The following is a 24,042-nucleotide window of genomic DNA, read 5'->3' on the forward strand; positions in this document are numbered from 1 at the left end:
GCCATAGTCCTGCCCATGACTGTTATTAATAAATCCAGCGGTGGATAACACAGGCACACAGACAGAGAACCCAAATCCCTTTTGTGTGGGACAAGCCCCAGTGCAAATATGTTTCCGTAGCAGAGAAGTTACCAACTCAACTGTGAAACAGGTCTGAACACTGGTGCACCCCCCTCCCTACCTACCATTGCGTAACTGTCAGAAGTGAATCACTGGCGGATCTCACCATATAATCCAACAGCACCCTACCATCCAGTATATAATGAGGCTGTAAAATTCTCTCAATAGCCAATTGAATGTACATTTAATAAAGCATATACCAACACCTATAAATAGGAGTGGTCTGATAGTTCACCTATATCTCATTTCAAACTTACTAATCGACCTTGACCTGTGCACTCAAGAATGTGCTATTGCTCTCCAGCTAAGAATACCTTTATGTAAATATATCATTGAAAGTAAAATATCTACTTAGTGCATTTTTTAAGCGGTGGTGGCGCACACAGGTAAGATCGGTGGGGAGGGGGATTGACTTCGACAGACGACGAGCTAAGTAATATTAAATAAATAAATAAATAAAACCACGTACTTTGCGCTCATCACACCCCACCCTGCCCTACCACTTTTACCTGTGCGAGCTGCTACTGATTGCAAGAACTAGCAAGGTCTTGACTATTCACTCTCATGCATACTCTGTTTTGATATTCATAGCATGAATACTGAGGTTGCGGCTGAACTAGAATTCCCTGTGCTTACATTACATTGTGTTAACAGCCAACATGGTTCATAACAATTAAACGTTTTAGAAAGAATCATTTCTGAGATTAAAATCTGTTTTATGGCCAGTTTATTTCATCCCTTTCACAGGGCTAGAAAGGAACACAATCTTATAAATTCAATTCTATTGATTTATCCATCCCTTGCACCAGGCCCGTGCCAACAAGTGCATTAATGATAGATATGTTTCCAGAAGTACTGAAGCTAGCGGTGTACATTTTTATAAAATCTCAGCGATTTCTATCCTCTTGTAGTGATCTTTTCAATTATATTAAAACGCAGAGTTGCCGAAATGTAGCAATATGAAGACATGGAGGGGGGGCAAAGAAGAATTAAAAAAAAGCTGTTTCACTCTAGTGTCGATTTGTAGAGTGCTGCTTGTCAACTGGGAGGGTCTCAAGGTGCTGAGCAGATGAGCGTAGGTGTGTGGTGAGGCTGGGCCTGAATACCGGCCGTCAGATGGTCCCACAAGAAGACTAATTGAACAGCCAGGTCTTCAGCTTCTAATGGAATTCAAATGAGGAGGCCCTGATGTGTTGGTGGAGGTTGTTCTAGGATTTGGCTGTTCCATAGGAGAATGATTGACCTCCCATTTTGCTTTTGTGGATGTGTGTCTGCTCGGGTGAGAGTGCTGCTGAGTGAAGTAGTCTGGTGGGTTGGTGATAGTGAGGCCACTCATTGAGGTATGGGGGTCCTGTGTTGTGGAGTGACTTGTAAGCATGAGTGATAAGGTTGAACTGGCAGAGATTCTGGATAGGAAGCAGTGGAGATCTCTGAGGAGTGGTGCAGGTTAGGTGTGGGAGGTCGAGGACGAGTCTAGAGCCAGCATTTGTATGGTTAGAAGTCAAATAAGAAGATGGAATGAGATGCCAGAATAGAGTGCATTGCCGTAGTTGTGTGTAGGGCATGTGTGATGGTATGTCTGGTGTCCAGTAGGAGCCATTTGAAAATTGTACGTAACACGCAGAGGATGTGGAAGCATGAGGAGGAGATGGCGTTAAGCTGGGACTTCATGGTGAACTTGCACCATCAGCTCAATAAATAAATCTTGTTTAAATGAGCTCATATAAAAAATTAAACGTGCTACTTTAAAAGTACTCTGGCTAGCACCTATTCATAGTCATACTAAAAACAATGTATATTGGGAAGACAAATTGTAGCATGCTCATAAATATTCATATATACTTAAAACAAACAATCTGACGCTCTGTCTGGAAACTAATAGCAGCTCAAGCTTTATTTTGAGGCCTCCTAATCAATAATGTTGCTGTACAACTTCTCTCAGTAATGATGAAGCATTTTCTGGGCCCATTCGCTTACCTTGTATCCTCATCCGATGAACCTTTCTCACCCGCACTGTGGGGTAAGGAGAGTTAGGGCCTGAATTGGATTTAGATCTTAGCAGACAGTTTACCCCGTCACACGGTGACGGATATCCCGTCTGCCAAAATATAAATCTTATAGGATATAATGGGATCTATATTTCGGCGGACGGAATATCTATCTCTATTGTGATGTAGTAACCCGATATCTAAATCAGGCCCTTAGTGTTTCATCAATCAGTAATAATGCAACCCATTTGGCTACCCAATGAGGACCGGGAATCGGTAGCTAAGGTTCCGAAAGTTTATTACAAATTCAAAATCAAATTTAGGTACATGCTATAAAGGTGCAGAATAGCAACAGGCAGGCCCAACCTAAGGAAAAAATGTAAGCAGACCAATATTAGGCAAACAAGCAGTTCAGTCACATCAAAACAAAAGATCAATACGAGTGTTCAGAAAGACTCACAGGTTTTGTTGTCTATTCATGTGTAAATTTAAATCACCTAAATTAGAGTTCCAGCTAAAAGGATGGTTCTAGAAAACTAAACGATCTCATAAATCAGGAATTTCCATAAAGGAAATAAGAACTAGGCAAGGAAAAATTAAGTAGGAAAGGTGTCAGCATTTCAGAAGCTCAGTCGAGAGTCTTCTTGGGTCATGCAAGTAAGTGCTAGCCTAAGCCACGCTCTGCAAAGAGCCAAGGAAAGCCTAGAGGTCTTAACCTCTCAAAGTCCAAAGAAAGTAAGGTAAGGGAACCTGAAAGGACCGGCAAGGTATCTGTAAAGAATCTGAATCTCGGATGGTTTGATAACTAAGTTATAACACGCAAGAGTCTTCTTGGGCAACACCCCTTTGCACACATCATCAGGGGTCTATTGTCTTCTCCACCCCTCACAATGAAGACTGCAACAATTTCCAAATATTCCACACCAAACATGGGAACAACATAATCTTTTCGCGCACAAGCCAGGTTGATACATTGATGAATAGGTCTTTCAGCTAACGCTCTGGCCCTCCATGTTTTTTCGTCAAGGTCTTCTTTCTCTATCTCTAGTACAGTAATGTATCTATTCGACAACTAACAATGCATGTGAATACCTGCAAGAAATGTCATGTTAGCAGAAAATGGAAACCAGCATTTATGCAGTATGAAGAATTATAGGCCTAAATTGTCAACTTAAAGTATTAGCAAGAGTGCCAATTTGTACGTGTGTGCACATTTAAACACCAATGAATATGAATAATCAGTGCATTAGGTACATATTTCATAAAGCATATAGTAAATCCTTTGAATAATCATGTGTAAGTATGGCTAATAACCATTTAAATGAAATATTAAAGCACACACTACAGAAACTCTTTATATAGTTTCTAGTGTAATCACATTCTACATATGAGAGGATGGTCTTTATACAGTTATCTGAAGAGTAAACGTTATTCAATGTTTTAAGGAACACATTATGAAAGTCAATTTTCATCTTTATTTGAGTACATGTCTACCAAGTAAGGATGGTTTATTAATACCTCATGTAATACGGTTAAACACATAGGGCCTTATTAAGATGTCGGGTGTACGAAACCGTATCGGTCTGGAACCCCTCAACCTTAGGTCGGTGGTTCAGACCTCAGTAAACATCCATGGTTCAATGGATGCTTGTGCAGTGGGTGGAAAAGGCCCGCACCACAAGATTCCATTGAACAATGGATGTTTGTGAACATGCTGCACATCCTGCAGGGACGTTTAGGGGGGCACCAGGCCCAATTGAGGAGGACCAGAGGGAACGGGGCTTTGCTAGGGGCATCCAAAGACACTTTCAGAGTCTTTTCATGTCGGAAAGACTGACATGAAATGGCTGTGGGAAAGTGCCATCATAATCCCAATGGTGGAGGCCACCTGGCTCCGCCGTCATTCAAGGGCTTATGCTGGCTTCCGACGGGCTCCTGTCTGAACCGCATCGGAATCCCCACAGTGTTTTCATTCCGACCGCCCTCATCCTAATACAGCGGTCAGAATAAAAACTACGATGTCGGGCGGCAAGACTCCAACCCCTGGTCGGAGGCTTGCAGCCCGACTTCATAATCAGGCCCTTAGTATGAGTAAATTCACTAGTCCTTCAGTAAATACACCCTAATAATAATGTCAAGTGCAACACGTAATTTCAATATTGTTAGACCGTATAAGAATCATGTGCTAAATGCACATTCATGTCATGTATCTGTTATGAAGTTGTGATGTATCTGTGATGTATAAAGGATAGGTAAAATTTGAACTGCATCAGTAACATGGCATTAGAAGATGTTAGAGCGCAAGTCAAAATTAAGATGGATAAGACTGAGCCCATTCTTGCAGCAGACATTACAAAGCCTTTAGGTGAAGACCTACAGTTGGAACATCTGAGCCTCTAACACTGTGTTAAGAGAGTAAGGGCCTGATTATAAGTCAGACAGAGGAGACCAGATTTTACAGGCAGGTAAAATGGCAAAAGGCTTAGGCTACTACAGCAGCCAAGCCTCATCTCCAGCTCCACCCTGATTATTTTTTCTGGCAAGGGGGCGCACTGAATGCTCACTCCTCCCAGAACTAATCTTCCCCTTCCTTGCCCTACTTTCCCTAAGCCCTCCAAACATGCCCCCAACAGAAGCCCTCACAAAGGCAGTTGTCAGGGTAAAGGCCTGATTTATATATTTGTGGCGAAGGTATGGAGTTCCCTCCCCTTGAAGCAGTGGTCTGCCCCCAAATTTAATTGCGGTGGACCTTAAGTTTGGCTGCAGCAGGAACTACTATGACTCCACCGTGGCCAAACGTCTCCAATGACCCTGGGAAGTAAGGGCCCAATTTGTTAACATGCATTAATTTTTTACTGTTTCTTACTGCTAGGTAAAACCTGGCATTACGAAACGGTAAAACCATTCTAATGCTCCCCCTGCCATGGAGAGAAGCCTCCCATGGTGAGGGGAGCATTAGAGGTTTTTCTTTAAAAAAAGAAAATCAATTTGTTGGATGATCTATTTGAAAATAAAAAAACAATATAGTGTGTTACAGGGCTGTGTCCTTCTGACGCAACCCTCTAGCAATCAGTAAAAAGCATTAACAGGAACTGCAATGACGGTGGCGCCTGCCAATGCCTTTATAAATGATCGCCTACTTGGCAGTATTTTCATATCTAGTGCAAGCCTCTGCTCGACATCCTAAAGAAATATGCATACAATATCCATCTGCTTGTACAGACTGGGAAGAGGAAACTATTAATTTACCAGCTCCATCCTCGATATGGTGAATTGTGAATAAAAAATTACTTCTTGCAAGTACACAGGAGTAAACCAGAACGTTTACTAATTAGCAGTCAACCCCGGCTACAGAACATTGGCATGAAACCTGTGATCCTCATGTATTTGGACAAATTATTCTACCTATTATAATGCAAATAATAAATAAGGGTATATATAAGGGCCTTTATAATTTAAATGCTATGAAGCGCCAGGCCTTTGGCATTTGCTTTGACAAAAATCAAACTGTATAATCCTATCAGTATCTTGCATTCTAAAGGGGAATATTTGAATAACTCAGTTAAAATACTAACTCCTGTGGACAAATGCTGGCTGATTTATCTTGGAAGCCAATGGTGGAACAGCTTGCTTAACATCATCAGCTCATTAATAACCAATGAGAAGTTCCACTTTATTTTTAACTGAAACTTGGCTCTAATAGGACTCCAACCCCATTCTTAAAGACTTAGGGGCATATTATCAAGAATGGTGTTAAAATTATCGCCGCTTTAGCGGCAGGAAACTGTAATAAGATTACATAGTTCAAGAGTATACATGTTTGAGCAATCCGGTGGTTTATAAATTAGCAGCCCTGCAAAGGAGAGAGTTGGGGAGATCTTTATATAGAAGTTTAAGCCCTCCATGTTACATAAATTGTTAAGTTCCATAGTGAAATTTCCCAAGTTTCCTTCAAGATGAGAGCCCCCCCCACCTCATTTTCTATCACCCCCCACTATTGGCACAAATTATTCGGGAACAAGGGGGATAGTAAGGGTCAAGACCGGCAGTCTATCCCCTTTTAACCAAGTTTCAGTTAGGAACATCACATTCCAGGAATTGTCCATCAGAGATAGCCAAATATCATCTGCATGTTTGGGAAGTGATCTGCAATTAATCATACCCCACCATCAGATACCCTCTGAGCTCCGGGGATCCTTCCCCTACTATTGATCGCTCTGCCTGGGATCCCTAAAATGAAATTGCTTTCCTTACAATGGTATGGGGGCCAGGGTTAGCAAGTAAGCACATTTGGTTCTTGAGCACTGGTTTCGTCTTAAGGACAATAGGGTATCTCGCGACCAAAAAGTATACTTACCGCTAACGATTTGAGTTTGAGCAGCATGGCTGGCGCTGGCCGCAATCCGGAGCGGATGGGCTCAGATGGGCTTGGCTTTGGTGCGTCTGTGGCGCGCCCACTGCGTGCATCCACTGCACATTGGTGTAGTGGTGTGCATTAAGTATGCACCTGGGAGCAGTCTGTAAAAGCTGGACTGCTCACCTTCCAAGATGGCGCCTGATAATGTACCAACCGAGCGGATCAAAAATGGCACTCCACTCTGTGTACTAAAGTGCAAATGCGCAAAATGCCAGCAGCAACAGCAACGTGATCAACTTTCAAAATAGTAAAAACGATCAAACACAAGTGTCAGGGCACAGATTCACTTCCCCCTAAAAACGGAGTGTGAGCTAGCCCTGCAACACGCAGCAGTGAGCCTCCCTGTAACTCAAGCCCTTGGAAGCAAGAGGTCAAACCTGCCAACAGTAGCCACTAACAGCCTGAACTAAGCCTGCGACCGCTGCACGTCGGTGTAGTGGTTTGCAAAAATAATAATAATAACAATCATATATTTGTTTATCATGGCACTGCGATGAACACACTCGAAAAGGACCAAAGTAAGACAACTGATTCAGAAGACAGGAGAAATTAACAAAACAACACCGTTTTAACTTCTTACAAAACAAAGCCAAGTTAGAGGTGTATTGTAGATCGACTGGGTGGGCATTCCAGAATTTAAGGCCCAATCCCTGAATGATCTTTCACTGCATTTATCTTTATGATAGCATGGGATTTTGAGTAAAAAAAATGAGAACCTGATGTGAAGGGCCTTGTGGGAACTAGAGGCGTTAGAGCATGGAAATTAATCTTGGACTTAGTGAGATGGTATACATGGTGCATTAGGCTAGGCTAATAATATCAATACTGATAATGATAACAGTATTAATTAAAAAAAGAATTAACATTCCCCCAGATTGATGTAACCTCCATCAGAAATAGATCAACAGATGACAGCAAATTCGAACAGTTCCACATGCAAAAAAACCTCCTCTCCACCCAAAAATGCAGAAGCACTCTCACTGCTGCCCATTCAAATCTTCAAGCAGACACCGCTAGGCCCTTCTCAATACTGTCTTCAAGGAATTTGAAATCACATGGCTAATTTTGTGGTGTTCAGAGAAAAGAAAAGGCCCTGGATCACTGGACTGTAAACCAGACAATATCCGTCACATAACCCTACACTTTTCAATTTCCCAACCATCAATTAGCGATGGTGGCATGTATCAGGTGAAAAGTATAGAAACCTAAGAGGAAAGGAAGTGAGTGGTAAGACTCATTCTACTCAAAAGATTATCGGCCGCTTCAGATAAAAATACTGCCACGTCAGGAAGAATCTCGCCCTATTTGGGGTTTTTTCAGGGCCCTCGGGATCAAGGTTAAATTAAGAAAAGTATACTAATTGCCCTTTGGACAGAGAAATAACATAGCATTTCTATCTCATCTCAAACTTAACTTCTGAAACAACACTAAGGGAAGACACCCTTTGCCTAGATAGAGTTTTCAGATGGTTTGAAAAACTATGTCAGAAGTGTGGTGAGGACAGACATATCCTGCACAGTCTGGGGCATATTACTAAGGGGGCGATAGACAATTATCGCCGATTTAGCGGCCGTTTTCATTCGCTAAGCAGCGATAATTCTATCGCCCTATTAGCAAGCTGTCGCTAACTGATGTTAGCGACAGCTTCTAGGCGACAGCGAGCGGTTTGGGGCCCGCTTTGCATGTCAGCGATGTTTATCGCTAATGACATGCAAAGTGGGCGTACCCAACCCGTTAACGACTGAAAGCAGTCGATAACGTCGCTATCGCCTATTAACAAGGCAGGTGTAGCGTTGGAAATATTCGCGCTAAGAGCGAATATCTCCAAAAACTAACGCCTGGTCAGACCAGTTCTTAGCCATGTTATCCAATGGGAGGTGGATAACATGGCTAAGAGCATTTTGTCGCTAATGCGTGAATATCGCTGTATTCTCAGCAATATTCACGCTATTTCCGGAAAATGTATCGCTTTGGAGATAAACGTTGCTAATAGCACGTTATCTCAGCGATAATTTCCGGCGATGCTTAGCGATAAAAAATGTGTTGCTAAGCCTAGTTAGCGATAAATATTGCTAATCGTTGGTAATATGCCCCTCTGTCAATTGAAATGTTGTCACACCTGAGTGACAAACAGCAGACAGTGCAGTCAGATGAAGATCTTTCAAGCTACCAATGTGGCTGCCAGGATTACTAGATGTACCGAGTGAATCACTCTCTTCCTATTGATACATGTCTCATGATGTATTTTTGTGCCCCAAATGGAAAATAATATTTCTCAAGGTATTAAACTGAAGAACCTGAAATTGGTTGTCACGTCAAGATGCAACTATTTCTTCCCACAACAATTTGCTCTGGGAAAGGATGCACCAATGCAGCACCACATGCTAAGTGGTGTGTGCCCATGGCCATAGTATGAGATGCGGAGAGCTAAAGGAATGCCCTTGAACAAGTCCTCTGGAGCTGGCTACCATAAGCTTTGTAAACTATTAATTAGATATTTACTTATTTTCGTATTCATTAGAACTTCGTTACAAATGTTGCTTGGTAGTCACAACAGAGATGGCAAACTGAATGATTCAAATGAAGTTTACCAGCAAGAATACAAAACAAGCATATACCTCCATATGTGCAGCTATTCATAGGTTTAGGCCTCGTTACCGTAAAGCATGCTGGAGATAAAGGGGAGCAATTGCAAAAACAACAAGTGATGGACCGAATGTGGATCAATGTCACACACTCCCCCAGTCAAAAGATCTGGGCCCAAATCCATCGTTTTTTTGCACTCCACACCACCCTGGGTTAGACAATGGCGATATGCAAATCAGCTCTGACCCTGCTGCCCCATGGGAACAGTCCAGTCCGAACTACAAAAGCCATGTCCTTCCCAGAACGGAATCAAGCATCCGAGGACCGGAGATAAAGGGGAGGCAGCAGTTTGAGAGGAGCCTGATGGATATGGCTTCTAAGGAAATAAATGGCTTAAATGGCCTGTAAGAAGGCTGCACACTTTCTTTGTACACTACAGAGCGTAGCAAAAAGAGGGACAGTGAATTAGGCAAACTTACAGTCATAAGTGAACTACAATCTCTCCATGGTGCAAAATGTGTGCAAATTGGCAAGCATTTTGATTTTTTAAAAATGGTGATGGATTAAACCCAGATCGGTTGACTGGGGGTGAGTGTTTGATTTGCTCAAACGCTCTGTCCATCATCCCCTTTGGTATCGCTTTGTTCACCCTAAGTTGGCAGGGTATGCCCAGACGTGGGTCCCTTGCTCACTCTACCACTGGATTCAAGATAGCCTGGCAGATGAGGATTATGAATCCAAAACCGGTCCCAGGATGTTTGTTTCCGGTCCAGGGAAGACATGGCTTGGCAGTTCGGGCTAAACTGTTCCCCTGAGGCACCGGGTCCGACTGATTTGCATATGGCCATGTCTGAACTGGGGTGGTGGAGTGAGCTACAGAATGGTGATGGATTAACCCCAGATCAGTTGACTGGGGGTGAGTGTTTGATTTGTTCAAACGCTCCGTCAATCATCCCCTTTTTTATAGCTTTGTTCGCCCTAAGTTGGCAGGGTATGCCCAGACGTGAGTCCCTTGCTCACTCTACCACTGGATTCAAGATAGCCTGGCTGATGAGGATTATGAATCCGAAACCTGTTCCAGGATGCTTTTTTCCGGTCCAGGGAAGACATGGCTTGGCAGTTCGGGCTGGACTGTTCCATGAGGCACAGGGTCAGACTGATTTGCATATGGCCATGTCTGAACTGGGGTGGTGGAGTGAGCTAAAGAATGGTGATGGATTAAACCCAGATCAGTTGACTGGGGGTGAGAGTTTGATTTGTTAAAACGCTCGTCCATCATCCCCTTTGGTATCGTTTTGTTCGCCCTAAGTTGACAGGGTATGCCGAGACGTGGGTCGGTTGCTCACTCTACCTCTGGATTCAAGATAGCCTGGCTGATGAGGATTATGAATCCGAAACCGGTCCCAGGATGCTTGTTTCCGGTCCAGGGAAGACATGGCTTGGCAGTTCGGGCTGGACTGTTCGCATGAGGCACAGAGTCAGATTGATTTGCATATTACCATGTCTGAACTGGGGTGGTGGAGTGAGCTAAATTAGCTCAGTTGACTGGGGGTGAGTGTTTGATTTGTGCAAACGCTCCTTCCATCATTCCCTTTGGTATCGCATTGTTCGCCCTAAATTGGCAGGGTATGCCCAGTCATGGGTCCCTTGCTCACTCTACCATTGGATTCAAGATAGCCTGGCTGATGAGGATTATGAATCCGAAACCGGTCCCAGGATGCTTGTGTCCGGTCCAGGGAAGACATGGCTTGGCAGTTCGGGCTGGACTGTTCCCATGAGGCACAGGGTCAGACTGATTTGCATAAGGCCATGTCTGAACTGGGGTGGTGGAGTGAGCTAAAGAATGGTGACGGATTAAACCCAGATCAGTTGACTGGGGGTGAGAGTTTGATTTGTTAAAACGCTCGTCCATCATCCCCTTTGGTATCGTTTTGTTCGCCCTAAGTTGACAGGGTATGCCGAGACGTGGGTCGGTTGCTCACTCTACCGCTGGATTCAAGATAGCCTGGCTGATGAGGATTATGAATCCGAAACCGGTCCCAGGATGCTTGTTTCCGGTCCAGGGAAGACATGGCTTGGCAGTTCGGGCTGGACTGTTCGCATGAGGCACAGAGTCAGATTGATTTGCATATTACCATGTCTGAACTGGGGTGGTGGAGTGAGCTAAATTAGCTCAGTTGACTGGGGGTGAGTGTTTGATTTGTGCAAACGCTCCTTCCATCATTCCCTTTGGTATCGCATTGTTCACCCTAAATTGGCAGGGTATGCCCAGTCATGGGTCCCTTGCTCACTCTACCATTGGATTCAAGATAGCCTGGCTGATGAGGATTATGAATCCGAAACCGGTCCCAGGATGCTTGTGTCCGGTCCAGGGAAGACATGGCTTGGCAGTTCGGGCTGGACTGTTCCCATGAGGCACAGGGTCAGACTGATTTGCATATGGCCATATCTGAACTGGGGAGGTTGGAGTGAGCTAAAAAAAATGGTGATGGATTAAACCCAGATCAGTTGACTGGGGGGTGAGTGTTTGATTTGCTCAAACGCTCCATCCATCATCCCCTTTGGTATCGCTTTGTTCGCCCTAAGTTGGCAGGGTATGCCCAGACGTGGGTCCCTTGCTCACTCTACCATTGGATTCAAGATAGCCTGGCTGATGAGGATTATGAATCCGAAACCGGTCCCAGGATGCTTGTTTCCGGTCCAGGGAAGACATGGCTTGGCAGTTCGGGCTGGACTGTTCCCATGAGGCACTGGGTCAGACTGATTTGCATATGGCCATGTCTGAACTGGGGTGGTGGAGTGAGCTAAAGAATGGTGATGGATTAAACCTAGATCAGTTGACTGGGGGTGAGTGTTTGATTTGCTCAAACGTTCTGTCCATCATCCCCTTTGGTATCGCTTTGGAGACAAAGGGGAGGCAGCAGTTTGGTTGGAGGCTGATGGATATGGCTTCTAGGGAAATATATGGCTTAAATGGCCTGTAAGAAAGCTGCACACTTTCTTTGTGCACTACAGAGCGTAGCAAAAAGAGGGACAGTGAATTGGGCAAACTTACAGTCAAACTACAGTGAACTCCAATTTCTCCATGGTGCAAAATGTGTGCAAATTGGCAAGCATTTTGATTTTTAAAAAAATGGTGATGGATTAAACCCAGATCAGTTGACTTGGGGTGAGTGTTTGATTTGCTCAAACGATCCGCCCATCATTGTCTTTGGTATCGCTTTGTTCACCGTAAGTTGGCAGGGTATGCCCAGACGTGGGTCCCTTACTGTGCAAATTGGCAAGCATTTTGATTAAAAAAAATTGGTAAGTGGGTTCTAAACCAAGGGACAGTAAAGCAAACTGGAAATGCTGACTCTCCCACAGAATAACAAGAATTGGCATAGCCAATAGGTCTCGCCTTTGGGACCTTATAAGTATTTAGTTATGCAGCACAATATCCTTGGTGCAACAACATCAACTGTTGCATGGCTAAACACTTATAAGGTCCCAAAGGCGAGACCTATTGGCTATGCCAATGCTTGTATATTTCTAGCGATGGTTTAGCCTAGCATGCAAATGTATATTTAGTAACTTTCACTAAATAAACTTATTAATTTGTACCAGTCCCTAAAATCTGTAAAGTTTTGAAGCTTTACACAATATTCTGAGAATAGTAGCCTATTGATCAATTGTGCAGCTGCCTGGTAACACCAGGCCTAGAGGTGGGAGCCTGCCCTGTACCTAGTGCAGTAATTTTAGAACCCACTCAGAAACTGGTTAGCCCAGAGCCTGTCAGTTTACTCATCGTGGAGTTTGGGTAGAGTACTGTGGGAGATAGATGAAAATGAGTGAAGGAGGGAGGAAAAGGATTAAAGAAATGAAGAGAAAAAAATGATAAGATTGGAGAAAGGGATAATGATGAGAGAAAGAACATAATGACGAACAAACGAGGCAAGGGAAGAGGATGTCAGAGAGGAAGAAGGGTGGGAATAAGGAGGGAGAGACAAAAGATGGGAACAAAGGTAGATAGGAAAGAGGAAAGAAGTGGAGTAATAGAACAGGAGACAAGGTTGGTAATAGAGAAAAGTAACTAAGGAACTTTGAGACCCTTAAGAAGAAGCACACTTTTTAGTGGCAGCAGTGCCCAGAGATGCACCCTCGTCTATATTTTAATATGGACTTGCATGAAAACACACACGCACGCACACCCACACACACACACACACACACACACACAAGTACATTAAAAAATGAAGAGAATTTTATTTTTCCTCCAAGGCCCGCCCCTCTGCACGGCGGCAAGCTCGTGCTTTTTACAGGCACCATGAAAACAAGCTTAAGTCAAAACCGAGAAGTTTTGCCACATTCTTTTTAGCTGCATTAGGAGAGCGGCAGAAAGGGCAGATGCCACCCGGGGAAGGAATCCCTCCCGCTGAAGCTCTTAGACAAAGATGCAGAAAAAGCAGCGGTCTGAAGCAGTTTCGCGGAAATCAGAGGAGCAGGTAACTCAGCTTGGGGAGTGAAAGGGAGTAGCTCCTTCTCTGGGATGCTGTAGAGGCGGTGGCTGGGTACAGCAGAGAAATGCCGACTCCTGGCGTGGGTGGCAGACCCCTCCTCGTGGGCTCCCTGAAGGGGGGGTGCATGCCGTAAAGTCCATCCCGGGTCCATCCGACGGGTCAGCACCTGCCAGTGGTGCGCGCACGGTGGGGAGAGCAGTCTGCTTTTTTACAAAGCACCTATGTGCACTCCACTGCGCACTCCCGCAAGGCGTATGCCGCCACAAGAACGAGTATGTGCTTTGAAAAAGAGCTGCAAGACAGCTAAAGGTCTTCTAAGCAGCGCATGGGCACTGCGTAGGCGAGACCTAAAAAGTAGTGAGGTGGGACGGATGGCAGGTGTTAATAAGCATCTTGACGATCCGAGCAGAATAGAAAGTTAATGGGCATAGATGATATGTGAACTCTTTAATATGAAACGGGAAGTGCAGCTTTGTACAGCTTACCCCAAAGAATAATCCACTACAATAAAGTTAGTTTATGGACTGCTTTTCCTTTCTTTGCCTAGGTCAGGTCGACAACGTGCTGCTCCACCACCCACTTCTTCTTTAGCTTATCAGTATATAAACTAAGGGCCCACTTTGGAAGTATGGGGAACAGAGAAGAATGTGGGGAGTGTAATGAACTGCCCCACATGAAAAGCAAGCGTCACATTTGGATGAAAGGATGCTCAAGTCTGAAGTACCACATAGTCAGGTAAAAAAGGTGGTATAAGGTGTCAGAAGACATAATGCCTGTAATCCGCTGATACAATGCATAGGAGTTAAGGCAGTGAGAAAAACAATTGAGATTCAAGCATCTAAAGGCTCTACTGTGTATAAGCTCAAACAGTGCACACATTAAAAACATAACTGATCTACGAAGGGCATGCCCTACTGCATGAATACGTCCTGAGCCACCACCGGAAGAAGACACCACTCTTGGTCTGCAAGATGACACCTATTGAGCTCGGCCACGCTGCTAATTAGGGAATACACCAGGTGATTGACTGTCAGAGAGTTTCTGTATTTTGATCCAACACAGAAATTGGGGCAGAGTCCACAGCTGGCACTTCCAGGGCTGGTGCAGGCACTATGCTCATAAATACTGGTAGGAACTGGGGCAGTGACGTACCCTAGCACTGGCAGAGGCCAAATGAGTTGGTTGGTGTCGGGGAAAAGCACACCAGTGGAAGTCGAACTGGAAGCACCAACAGGTCCATCAGTCCTGGCAGCACAGCTGAGGGAAATGACACTGCCTGAAATAACTGAAGCATTGCCTCCTTAAAGGTATTAATTTGTTGTAGAATGGACGATGGATTGGGAAATTCAGGGTGCATCAGATCTAATCTTAGAATCAGGCCTGAATTGGACACCGATGCTGTGCTGTGTTTGAGTGCCAACTGCGTGACTTCTCCCTAAATTGGGTGATTGGGAACATGATTGACAGTAGCTTCACTAGGGTTGCTGTCACCCAGTGCGGGTAACTCATGGTGTCACTCCCTCACAACTTACCCCATGTCACTTCCTTTCTCTGCACACCCGTCTTCCCATATTACCTGCACCCCATTCCCAGTTCCCATGGCCATACTCTTTCTCAGCTGTCCCTGTGTGCCCCTCCTCTTACCTCCAGCCCCCACTCCCTCCAGCAGTCCCAGTTTGTCCTCTGCACTCGCAGTTTGTCCTCTGTTTCAGCCCACAAATCCCCTTTCAGCAGTCCCACTATCACCTTCTGCCCACCCCATCTCAGCAGTCTTGTTTCCCCCATCTATGCTCCCCACCCCTCTCTGCAGTGCAATATGAAGCGCGCCCCCCTGTGCCCACCACACCCCGTCTGCACTCTGTGGTCTGTAAGTGCGCCTACCTGCTCCACAGAACTTCCCCTCTGAATAAACCTAAATTAAAAGAAATCCCACCTTGGGAGTAAAATTAACCCCAAAATAAAGGTACATTTCGGTTCCGGAGTCGCTGTACTTTGGCCATTGCAAACTTGTTATGCTGATTGTAAACGTTAATAATCCAAGATCATTTGTTAGATTGTCACACCATTAAGCGAAGCGCTACCATAAGAAAACGCAATAAAGCAATTTGTGCCTTTTAAATGATGTCCTGCAGGCTGGGGTTCTCTATTAGAGTACTCGCCTCACATATTGCACGGTGGCATGTGCGCTTGCTGCACAGATCTACTGTCTGCCCCCCCAAGGCACCGACTGAGCCGGCCACCCTCCCAGTGCTTGAATAACTAACGACATTCAGTTGCGTATTAACAACGCGCACTAGTGAATCACGCGCGGGCAATTGTGCATGTGGTGTCACTGCATAAAATACCCCCATTTTTTATTATGACACCGATCAGACTTGAGTTATTTTGGGGGTACATTTTGCTGCAAAGTAAGACTAGCTCAACTGTGTGGTGTCTGGGGCGGGGAGGGGCGTGCAGTTAAAACCAAATTAAAGGGAACGTGTACTTGCCACAGTTCTCCTCAGCAGGCTGTAAAGTAGGGGGGGGCACACATTTAATTTACATATATTTAGAATCGCACGCATATTACTTCGGACAATGCACAATCCTATGAGACACCAGTGTGCACTAGGCAGAATGATCCCTGTATTTTTTTTAAATCCGTTCAAGGTTTGGGGCCCCAATGCCACCTGATTCCCCAGTTTCCTCTCAGGGGCCCTGGTAAACGACCTAAACATGAAGACCCTCAAGCACGGTGGGGGCCGGGGGGCAATCGGGGGGGCAGTAAGTTGAGGTATAAAGGGGGCGAGACACTAAACACACATATTAATGCATGTGGAAGCTGCGGGGGGGAGGTGGTCGGTCCACTGCATGGTCAGTATGTCTGATCACCATCCCAAGTGGATCAATTGCCTCTTGGGTGCAAGGAGCGGCGGAGGAAAATGGCGCGTGCCCCCGGAGGACCTGTTTTTTTTTTTTTGCAATATCGGGGGTGTTTCTGTATTTTACAAGATAAACCAAGAGCTGGACCCGAGGCAATGAGTCTAACGAACACATAAAGAAAAAGTTTCCGGATTTATTGAATTACCCCAGGCTCTTGTCAGGAATCGGTATTCCATAGCGTGTTTGTTTATAATTGTCCATACAGAACAGTTTAGAATACATCTGGGGCATTGCCATAAGGGAAACGAAAAATGTACTTGTTTGCAAAGTTTGCTTGGGATGATAGTAGATAGTTACTTCACAGAAAATCGATTTCATGGTGATCTGTTAGGGTGACTAGTAAGAAGTAGTTTAACTAATTTCTCCTGTCTCCTCCAAGGACTCTATCGAAAATACACTTTGGTTGCATAACAATTAGAAAGATCATAATAACAGGAGGAAGCACTTCCTCATAAATGAAGATTAAAGTTTTTTTTCACTTCATCTGAGAAATACTGAATATTTCCCCTAGAAACTGGGAAGTCTTCGGGACAGTTTCTGTAGCACTGGTAGAAGAAAATTTGAAAATTACTTTAAAATTACTTTAAAAAATCCTTTAATATATTGACTGCCAAAAAGATCTTTCTTTTTACTACATTATGAAGATTTCTGTGTATTTCATTTTTATAGAGCTATAGCTAGCATAATGTTTTCTGCACAACTGATTTGCTTTTGTGTCATACTTAACTGCCAACTTACGCTCGAGTTGACATTGTTCTAATTCAAGGGCTGCTAATTTCTGAAATTAATTCAAACCATCATTGTTTGCCTTTAGTATGCCACTTTTAGGGTCAAATTGCATTGTCTTCACCTGAATAAATAGTATAAGTACACATTAAAGTTGATGCTTTTATGAATTTTTTCCAGCTGCATTACTGCACTATTTTCTCTGTGTAGTAAAGTGAATCAAACTGAATTTATAAGGCGCTGCTTGCCACCCATGAGGGTATCCAGGAGCTGGGGGTTGCTGCTGCAGGGTGTAGATTAGTTGAACGGCCAGGTTTTCAGACCTTTCCTAAATTCCTGCAGGGTGGGCGATTTCCGGAGGTGGAGGGGAGGCCATTCTAGGCCTTGGCAGTCAGGTAGGAAAGGAGCGGCCGCCGCTTCCGCTTTGCCGGAGGCGGGATTGTGGGCGAGGGAGGTGGAGCACAGCTGTCTGAGAGATTGGTGGAAGTTTAACCTGGTCCTTGGTTATGCAGAGCCTTGTAGGCGTGGGTTAGCATCTTGAATTGGCACTTTTTGTGGACTGGGAACCAGTGAACTGCTCTGAGATGAGTGATGATGTAGGCCCAGCTCAGTAGGTCGAGGATGAGCCTGGCATCTGAGTTCTGAATGGTCTAAAGTCTGTTTAGCAGCTGTGAGGTGATACCCCACAGACAGCTGGTGACGAGGGCTTGGGTGACGGTGCATCTTGTGTTGGTGGGGAGCCACTTGAAGATTTTCCGGAGCATGCGGAGAATGAGGAAGCAGGCTGATGATACTGCATTTATTTGCTTTTTCATGGTGAGTTTGTTGTCTAGTATGCCTAGGTTCTTGCTGTGTGTGTGTGGTTGAGGGTCCCAGCTCTGCTGGCCAACAAGTGTTGTACTGAGTTTCTTGCTGATGGTGCCTGTTCCCCATGTTAAACATGTGGAGGAGACAAGGGTCCCTGGATGCTCCTGAGTGGATGGAGCTCATGATGGTGAGGTGATCTGTGTGGCGAGTTGGTCCCAGGTTGTTCTCCTAGGGGTTGAGTGGGGGCCGGTGAGGTTGAGGAGGCTGTGGATTCTGGCAATGGGTGTTTGGGGTCAAAGTGTTAGTAGATTGTGGAGATCTTGCTGTGAAGGAAGTCTGCTAGGGTGCTGCAGAGCTCTTGAGCAGGGGTGACTGTGTTTTTCATTGCTGAGGTTTTGGAGAACTCTTTGATGATGCCGAATAGTTCTTTGCTGGTGTTGGTGCTGGCTTTGAGGCGGGCAATTATGGTGTCCTTTTTAGTGTATTTCAGGTGTTGGTGGTTGTTGTTGAGGGCCAGCTTGAAGAAGGCTCTGTCATTTGGCTCCTTGCTGGCATGCCAGATTCTTTCCAGTTGTTGGCAGTGCATTTGGTGGATGTCAGCTCTGGGGTGAACCAGCTGAAGTCTGCCTGGTTTGGCAGGGTTGAAGGGGTGACTGTGTTAGAGCATTTAGTGATCCATGAGTTGAAGTTTTGGATGGCCTCCTCGAGGGTCGACGTGGTGTCCGGAGGAGTGGATCTGAGGGTGTTGGTCCAGAGGATTCCAGCTACCTTGCTCCAGCTCCTGTGGGAGGCTCTGGTCTGGAAGTTGGGGATGTTGGGTCTCTGTGATGGAGAAGTGGACGATCGAATGGTCCAACTAGGTGATTTTGGAGGCATGGCTGTATCTGATTCAGTTGCTGAGCGTGAAGAGGGGGTCCAGCATGTGTCCGGCGATGTGTGTGGTGTCGGTGACCAGTGGGGTGAGGACGAGGTTGTTCATGCTCTCAAATAGGTTGGCTGTGTTGCCTTTGTTGGGATCATTGATGTGGAAGTTTAGGTCTCTGAGCAAGATAACATTCTTGAAGTTGATGGCCAGAGCGGTGATGAAGTTGGAGACTGCCTTGCAGAAAGCAGGGCATAGTCCTGGCGGAACAGCAGTCCAGAGAGTGGGAAAAAATGGGCAGCAACGCAAGAGCGTATATGAGAGAGTGTTTCGTTCAGGGCCGGACTGGTGCGTCGCAAGGGTGGGGGCCCGCTTTGGGCCCCTGGGGTCGTTTTTGCTACACGGCCATTTATGCAGCATAACTGCAAAATCGGCCCTGTACCAAAATCGGCCGAAAACCGGCCCGGCAAAGAGCTTGGTTGCACCCCTAGCCTCCCCCCGGGGGACCGGCCGAGCACTTTGCAGGGGCCGGTTTTGGTTCCCAGTCCGGCCCTGGTTTCGTTTGGAGGAGGCAAAAGGAAAAAGTAGTTAAAGGGGAGAAGAGCTAAACTAGGAAAAAACAAGCAGTTAGGAGGAGGTAAGAAGAAAAAGAAACAAGCAGTTAAGAGGAGGCAAAATGGAAGAAACAAACAAGTAGGAGGTGGCAAAAAAGGAAAAAAACAAGCCGTTAGTAGGCGGCAAGAAGGAAAAATACAAGCAGTTAGAAGGCGGCAAAATGGAAGAAACAAGCAGTTAGTAGAATGCAAGCAGGAAGAAACAAGCAATTAGGAGGAAGCAAAATGGAAGAAACAAGCAGGTAGGAGAAGGCAAGAAGTGAAAAACGAGCAGTCAGAGGACAAGGCAAAATGTAGAAAATGAGCAGGTAGGAGGAAGCAAATCGGGAGAATCAAGCAGTTAGAAGGCAATAAGTAAAAACCAAGCAGTTAGGAGGAGGCAAAATGGGAAAAAACGAGCAGTTCGGAGGAAGCAAAATGGAAAAAACGAGCAGTTAGGGTGAGGCAAAAAGGAAAAGATGAGCAGTTAGGAGAAGGCCAAAAGGAAAGGTACAAGCAGTTAGGGAGGAGGCAAAAAATTAAGGACAAAACATGGTTAGGGGTGGGGAGAAAAAGGCTGTTTACTTGGGGAAGAGCGGCATGTGGTGTCACGGATGCAGTGGTTCAACAGAGGTTGACAGGGCGGTTCGGCAGCAGTAGTGGGGAGTTCGCTCGGGACCTGCTCAATGGGGTCGCGCTGCAGCCTCCATTAAGTAGGTTCCTGGGAGGGGGTAGGGGATGAGCGGTATTACTGAAAGGCGTGAGGGAGAGCGGTCCAGAGAGCAGGAAAAAAAGTAGTCAAAGAGAGTGTGGTTAAGAAAAATTCGTGTTTAATTTGTAGGAGGGAAAACACGGTAAAGGGGGAGAAGTGATGAATTTACAAAAAAAAACGAGCACTTAGGAGGAGGCAATAACAAAAAAATAGGGGGTTCGGAGGAGGCAAAATGGAAAAAATAAGCAGTTAGGAGGAGGCAAAAATGGGGGGGAAACTAGCCTAAAAAAAATTAGCTATTATGAGGAGACAAGAAAGAAAAATACAAGCAGTTGGGGTGGAGGCAAAAAATGAAGGAAAAACATGGTTAGGGTTGAGAAGAAAACGGATGATTACTTGGGGGGAGAGTGGTGTGCGGCACTGCGGATGCAGTGGATCAACCGAGGTTGACAAGGCGGTTCAGCAACAGTATTTGGGAGCTGGCCCTGGAATGTGTGGGATATAAGGGTCATGGGTAGGTTTTATAACTATAAACATTTTAGATGGAGAATAATCTCCATGTCTCTAAATGGAACATTTTGTCGCTATGAAGCTTGGATCCACACTTTGAATCCAAGATGACCACGGTTAATGGCAAAGGGAACCAGATAACCCACAACATTCATATATGAGGCCCTATCTCAAAAGATGTATTTCTACAACTGAATATTTAATTCTACATCCATGGGTGTGTTTACTACTTAGTGCTATTCACAAACTCCTATTAATCTGGTTCAGCTTTTCATATAAATTCCATGGACTATCATTTGATTTCAATTCAGAATACCATCCTTTCTGTAAGGATTACTCTGTTGTAGAAAATTCCGCCCAGGGGAAATGGGCAACATGAACATTTCTAAAAATGTTTTCTCTGTGGGCCAAATATATATTCCCCATTGGACAACCCTTCTAGCCCTACACCCCCACCAAATCTGGGAATGATCCATTTTCAACCCACCCAGGAAAGGGATTTACACCAGCATTTGGTTGCAATAAAAACATGACCCTTTGCAGTCTGGAAAGGGAAATGTGAGGAGTTTGTAACTGAATTTGTAACAAATTTACTTGTTTGTGGGCAGTAACCAACTTCCATTGCTACCCACACCTTTGAACACCTAGACACATCTTGAATCCCACCCTTTGTTTGGGATTTATGGGTGCTTAGATCTCCACACCCATAGTTGTGGTTACATCCGCCAGGAGTCCCCTTTGTGAATTCCTGGCAGCCTTAGGTGAGTTAAATCAGATCCTAAGCATACATTTATGACCCATTTTGCATTTGTGAATCGGCCCCCTGGTGTATAATGGGTTCATTATGGATACTGTGTTCCAATGTACTCTGGCAGTATCATGCCATGTTGACCTTGCTTCACAAACATGTATAAATATGGCCTATAGATATGACCTCGGCTAGACTCGACCCTATTTCATCTAGTCTCAATAGGACGATCTGCAAGACTTAAATAGTTTATGAAGAAGTTATTGAGTTATAATGGTAGTGCATGATAACAGCCATTCACCTTGGTCCCAAACAAAATCTCATGTCATTATGAGTGAGTGCTGTGATAGCAAGAAAAACAGTTGCTCTACAAATCTTCAAGATCAATGCTCTCTAAATGGCAGTCACCAACACACTTTGTCAAAGAAGTTTGTAGGTGAGCTACAACATATTACTAAGTTTCCTACACAGGGCAATAAAATATATGACCCTCCTCAACACTATGGGATACATGAGCGGGTTTGGAGGTGTCTCACCAGTTAAAAAGCTGTTCGTCATTTTGAGTCCTTTTATCTAAGTGACAGAGACACCAAGTGTGGACCTGCATTCAAGTTGGTAATACTGGCCTCATAAATGACGCCCCTACCAGCACTTTTACGCCCCCCAGAACGTCACTTTTTTGACATTCTGGTGGCACAAGGCTGAATAAAGCCACTTTATGTGGCTTTCTTGGTCTTATAAATATATGCCCCTTTCACGAAGAAAACTATGTGAAAGTGGCATTCCATGGGTGTTGCTGTGGGTGTTCCCATGCAACAACCATGCAACCTGTAGCATTCCCAGATTTACGAGACATCATGACCCTGGGAATGCGTCAGAACCTAAAATCACCCCAGGGTTTAATTTCTCCTCATTTTTCCTTTTTCTATGTGTGCTGCATTCTGCAGCACACATGGAAAGAGGACATCGCCTCTTGTGATTGATTTTGTGCAGGAACGTGTCCCCTCCTGCACAAAGTCAATCATTCCTGCAACGCAGGCACCCTTGCGCCATGGTGCAAGAGTGCCTGCGTTGGAGCATGGCAGCCCATTGTGCGCCGGCGCAGGGGAAAAGGACAGGACTGCGCCATATCTTATAGACATAGCTCATTCCTGCCCTATTGTTTTGACGTAGGGTAGCGCAGCAAGATTCCTTGAGGCACTGCCCTACGCCAAAACCTCATAAATGAGGCCCACTGTTTCTGCTGGCATTGAAGTGGGAGGCAGAATAAGGGACTTTAGCCATAGACCAGATTCTTTCATTCAAAGTTCCATCACAATCTTTGATAAGAATAAAGATTTGAAACCTCATTGTACTTAGAGACAACACAGGTAATCTTTTTTGCAGCGTGAAGTTGTTCAACTGTGTATGATAACTAGAAGACTTCCATAATGGCAATTTCAAATGGCAAAAGTATACTGCAAGTCAAGAGCATAAGAACTTGGCGCAAATATGTTCTTCAGTTTTCAAAGAAATCCTTAAACCACTGACATCAAATGAAATGTACTTGGCCAATACACTTACATGTAAAAATGACAAAGTAATTTCCTTCTGGAAGGATTTTAAATCATATTGTAGTCGAAGAAATGTTTGTATGTGGAGTAGAGTGGGCACAAGCAACATTGACATAATTACACAAGATGCATAATCTGATCCTCAAGCATCATAAGTGGGCTGATCTACTCCAAAGAAGTACAACATTGACTTACCTGTTTTCTCATCACATCTGTAGCCTGCATAATGTATCTTGGAGGAAGCCCATGACTCCGAGCAAGAATAATAGCCTGTTCAAGGGTAACGCTCAAGGTGCAACTGAAGAAAGAAAGCGAGAGAGAGAGAAACTGTCATAAAATGGGATCACAACTGGCTGAAGCCAGCTCTATCAACTCGAGTGCTTTAATGTTTTATTGGACTACACAGTAAAATGATAAGGGCTTTAACATTGCTTGGAATAGCACATACAAAGAGCGCAACATGTTGATGCATCGTTCTTGCTTATAAAGAGCCAGAGCATTTCCATTGGCCATCTTTTAAGAAAAACATGCTACTTTTTCATTAGCAACCACAAAAAACCCATCTGGAGTTAAGGAAATTATGTATTTTTTCAGATAATGTGAAAAGATTCAAAGAGTATGATTTTTTGTGATACATGTTTTGCATTATATGTTAAATACATTCACAACACATGAAGTTGGCAACAGAGGAACATTTGTGGATAAACAAGATCAAAGAGAAGTAAAAAAGACATACAAATAAATAATGAGGAAAGTTAGCAAATATGCATAACACAGTCTGCAATAGGTTTGTGGATCCCAGGACCCACCTTGTAATTGCAGACCCTTTGGTAGTGCTTTAGATCCACAGGCACAATTACACATCCATGGCCTGCGGACGAATGAAAGGTTGGGCCTAGGGCCTGGCTGAAGGGCATGCCATGTGCCCATTCAAAACTTTCAATCAATCAATCAATCATAACACTTGTATAGCGCACTACTCACCCGGAAGGGTCTCAA

At 44.6% G+C, this 24,042-nt stretch overlaps 1 protein-coding gene across 1 annotated transcript in view; it reads right to left on the bottom strand.

The window, feature by feature from the left end:
- PREX2 (phosphatidylinositol-3,4,5-trisphosphate dependent Rac exchange factor 2) overlaps positions 1-24,042 on the bottom strand; it is a 1,276,790-nt gene that overhangs the window by 33,050 nt on the left and 1,219,698 nt on the right. Inside the window, exon 39 of the mRNA XM_078687188.1 lies at positions 23,239-23,341. Within this exon, the coding sequence (XP_078543314.1) occupies positions 23,239-23,341 (103 nt within the window). The remainder of the gene's footprint in view (positions 1-23,238; positions 23,342-24,042) is intronic.

The sequence above is a fragment of the Lissotriton helveticus genome, chromosome 4_1 (genome assembly GCF_964261635.1).
Source record: "Lissotriton helveticus chromosome 4_1, aLisHel1.1, whole genome shotgun sequence".
Taxonomy (NCBI): Eukaryota; Metazoa; Chordata; class Amphibia; order Caudata; family Salamandridae; genus Lissotriton; species Lissotriton helveticus.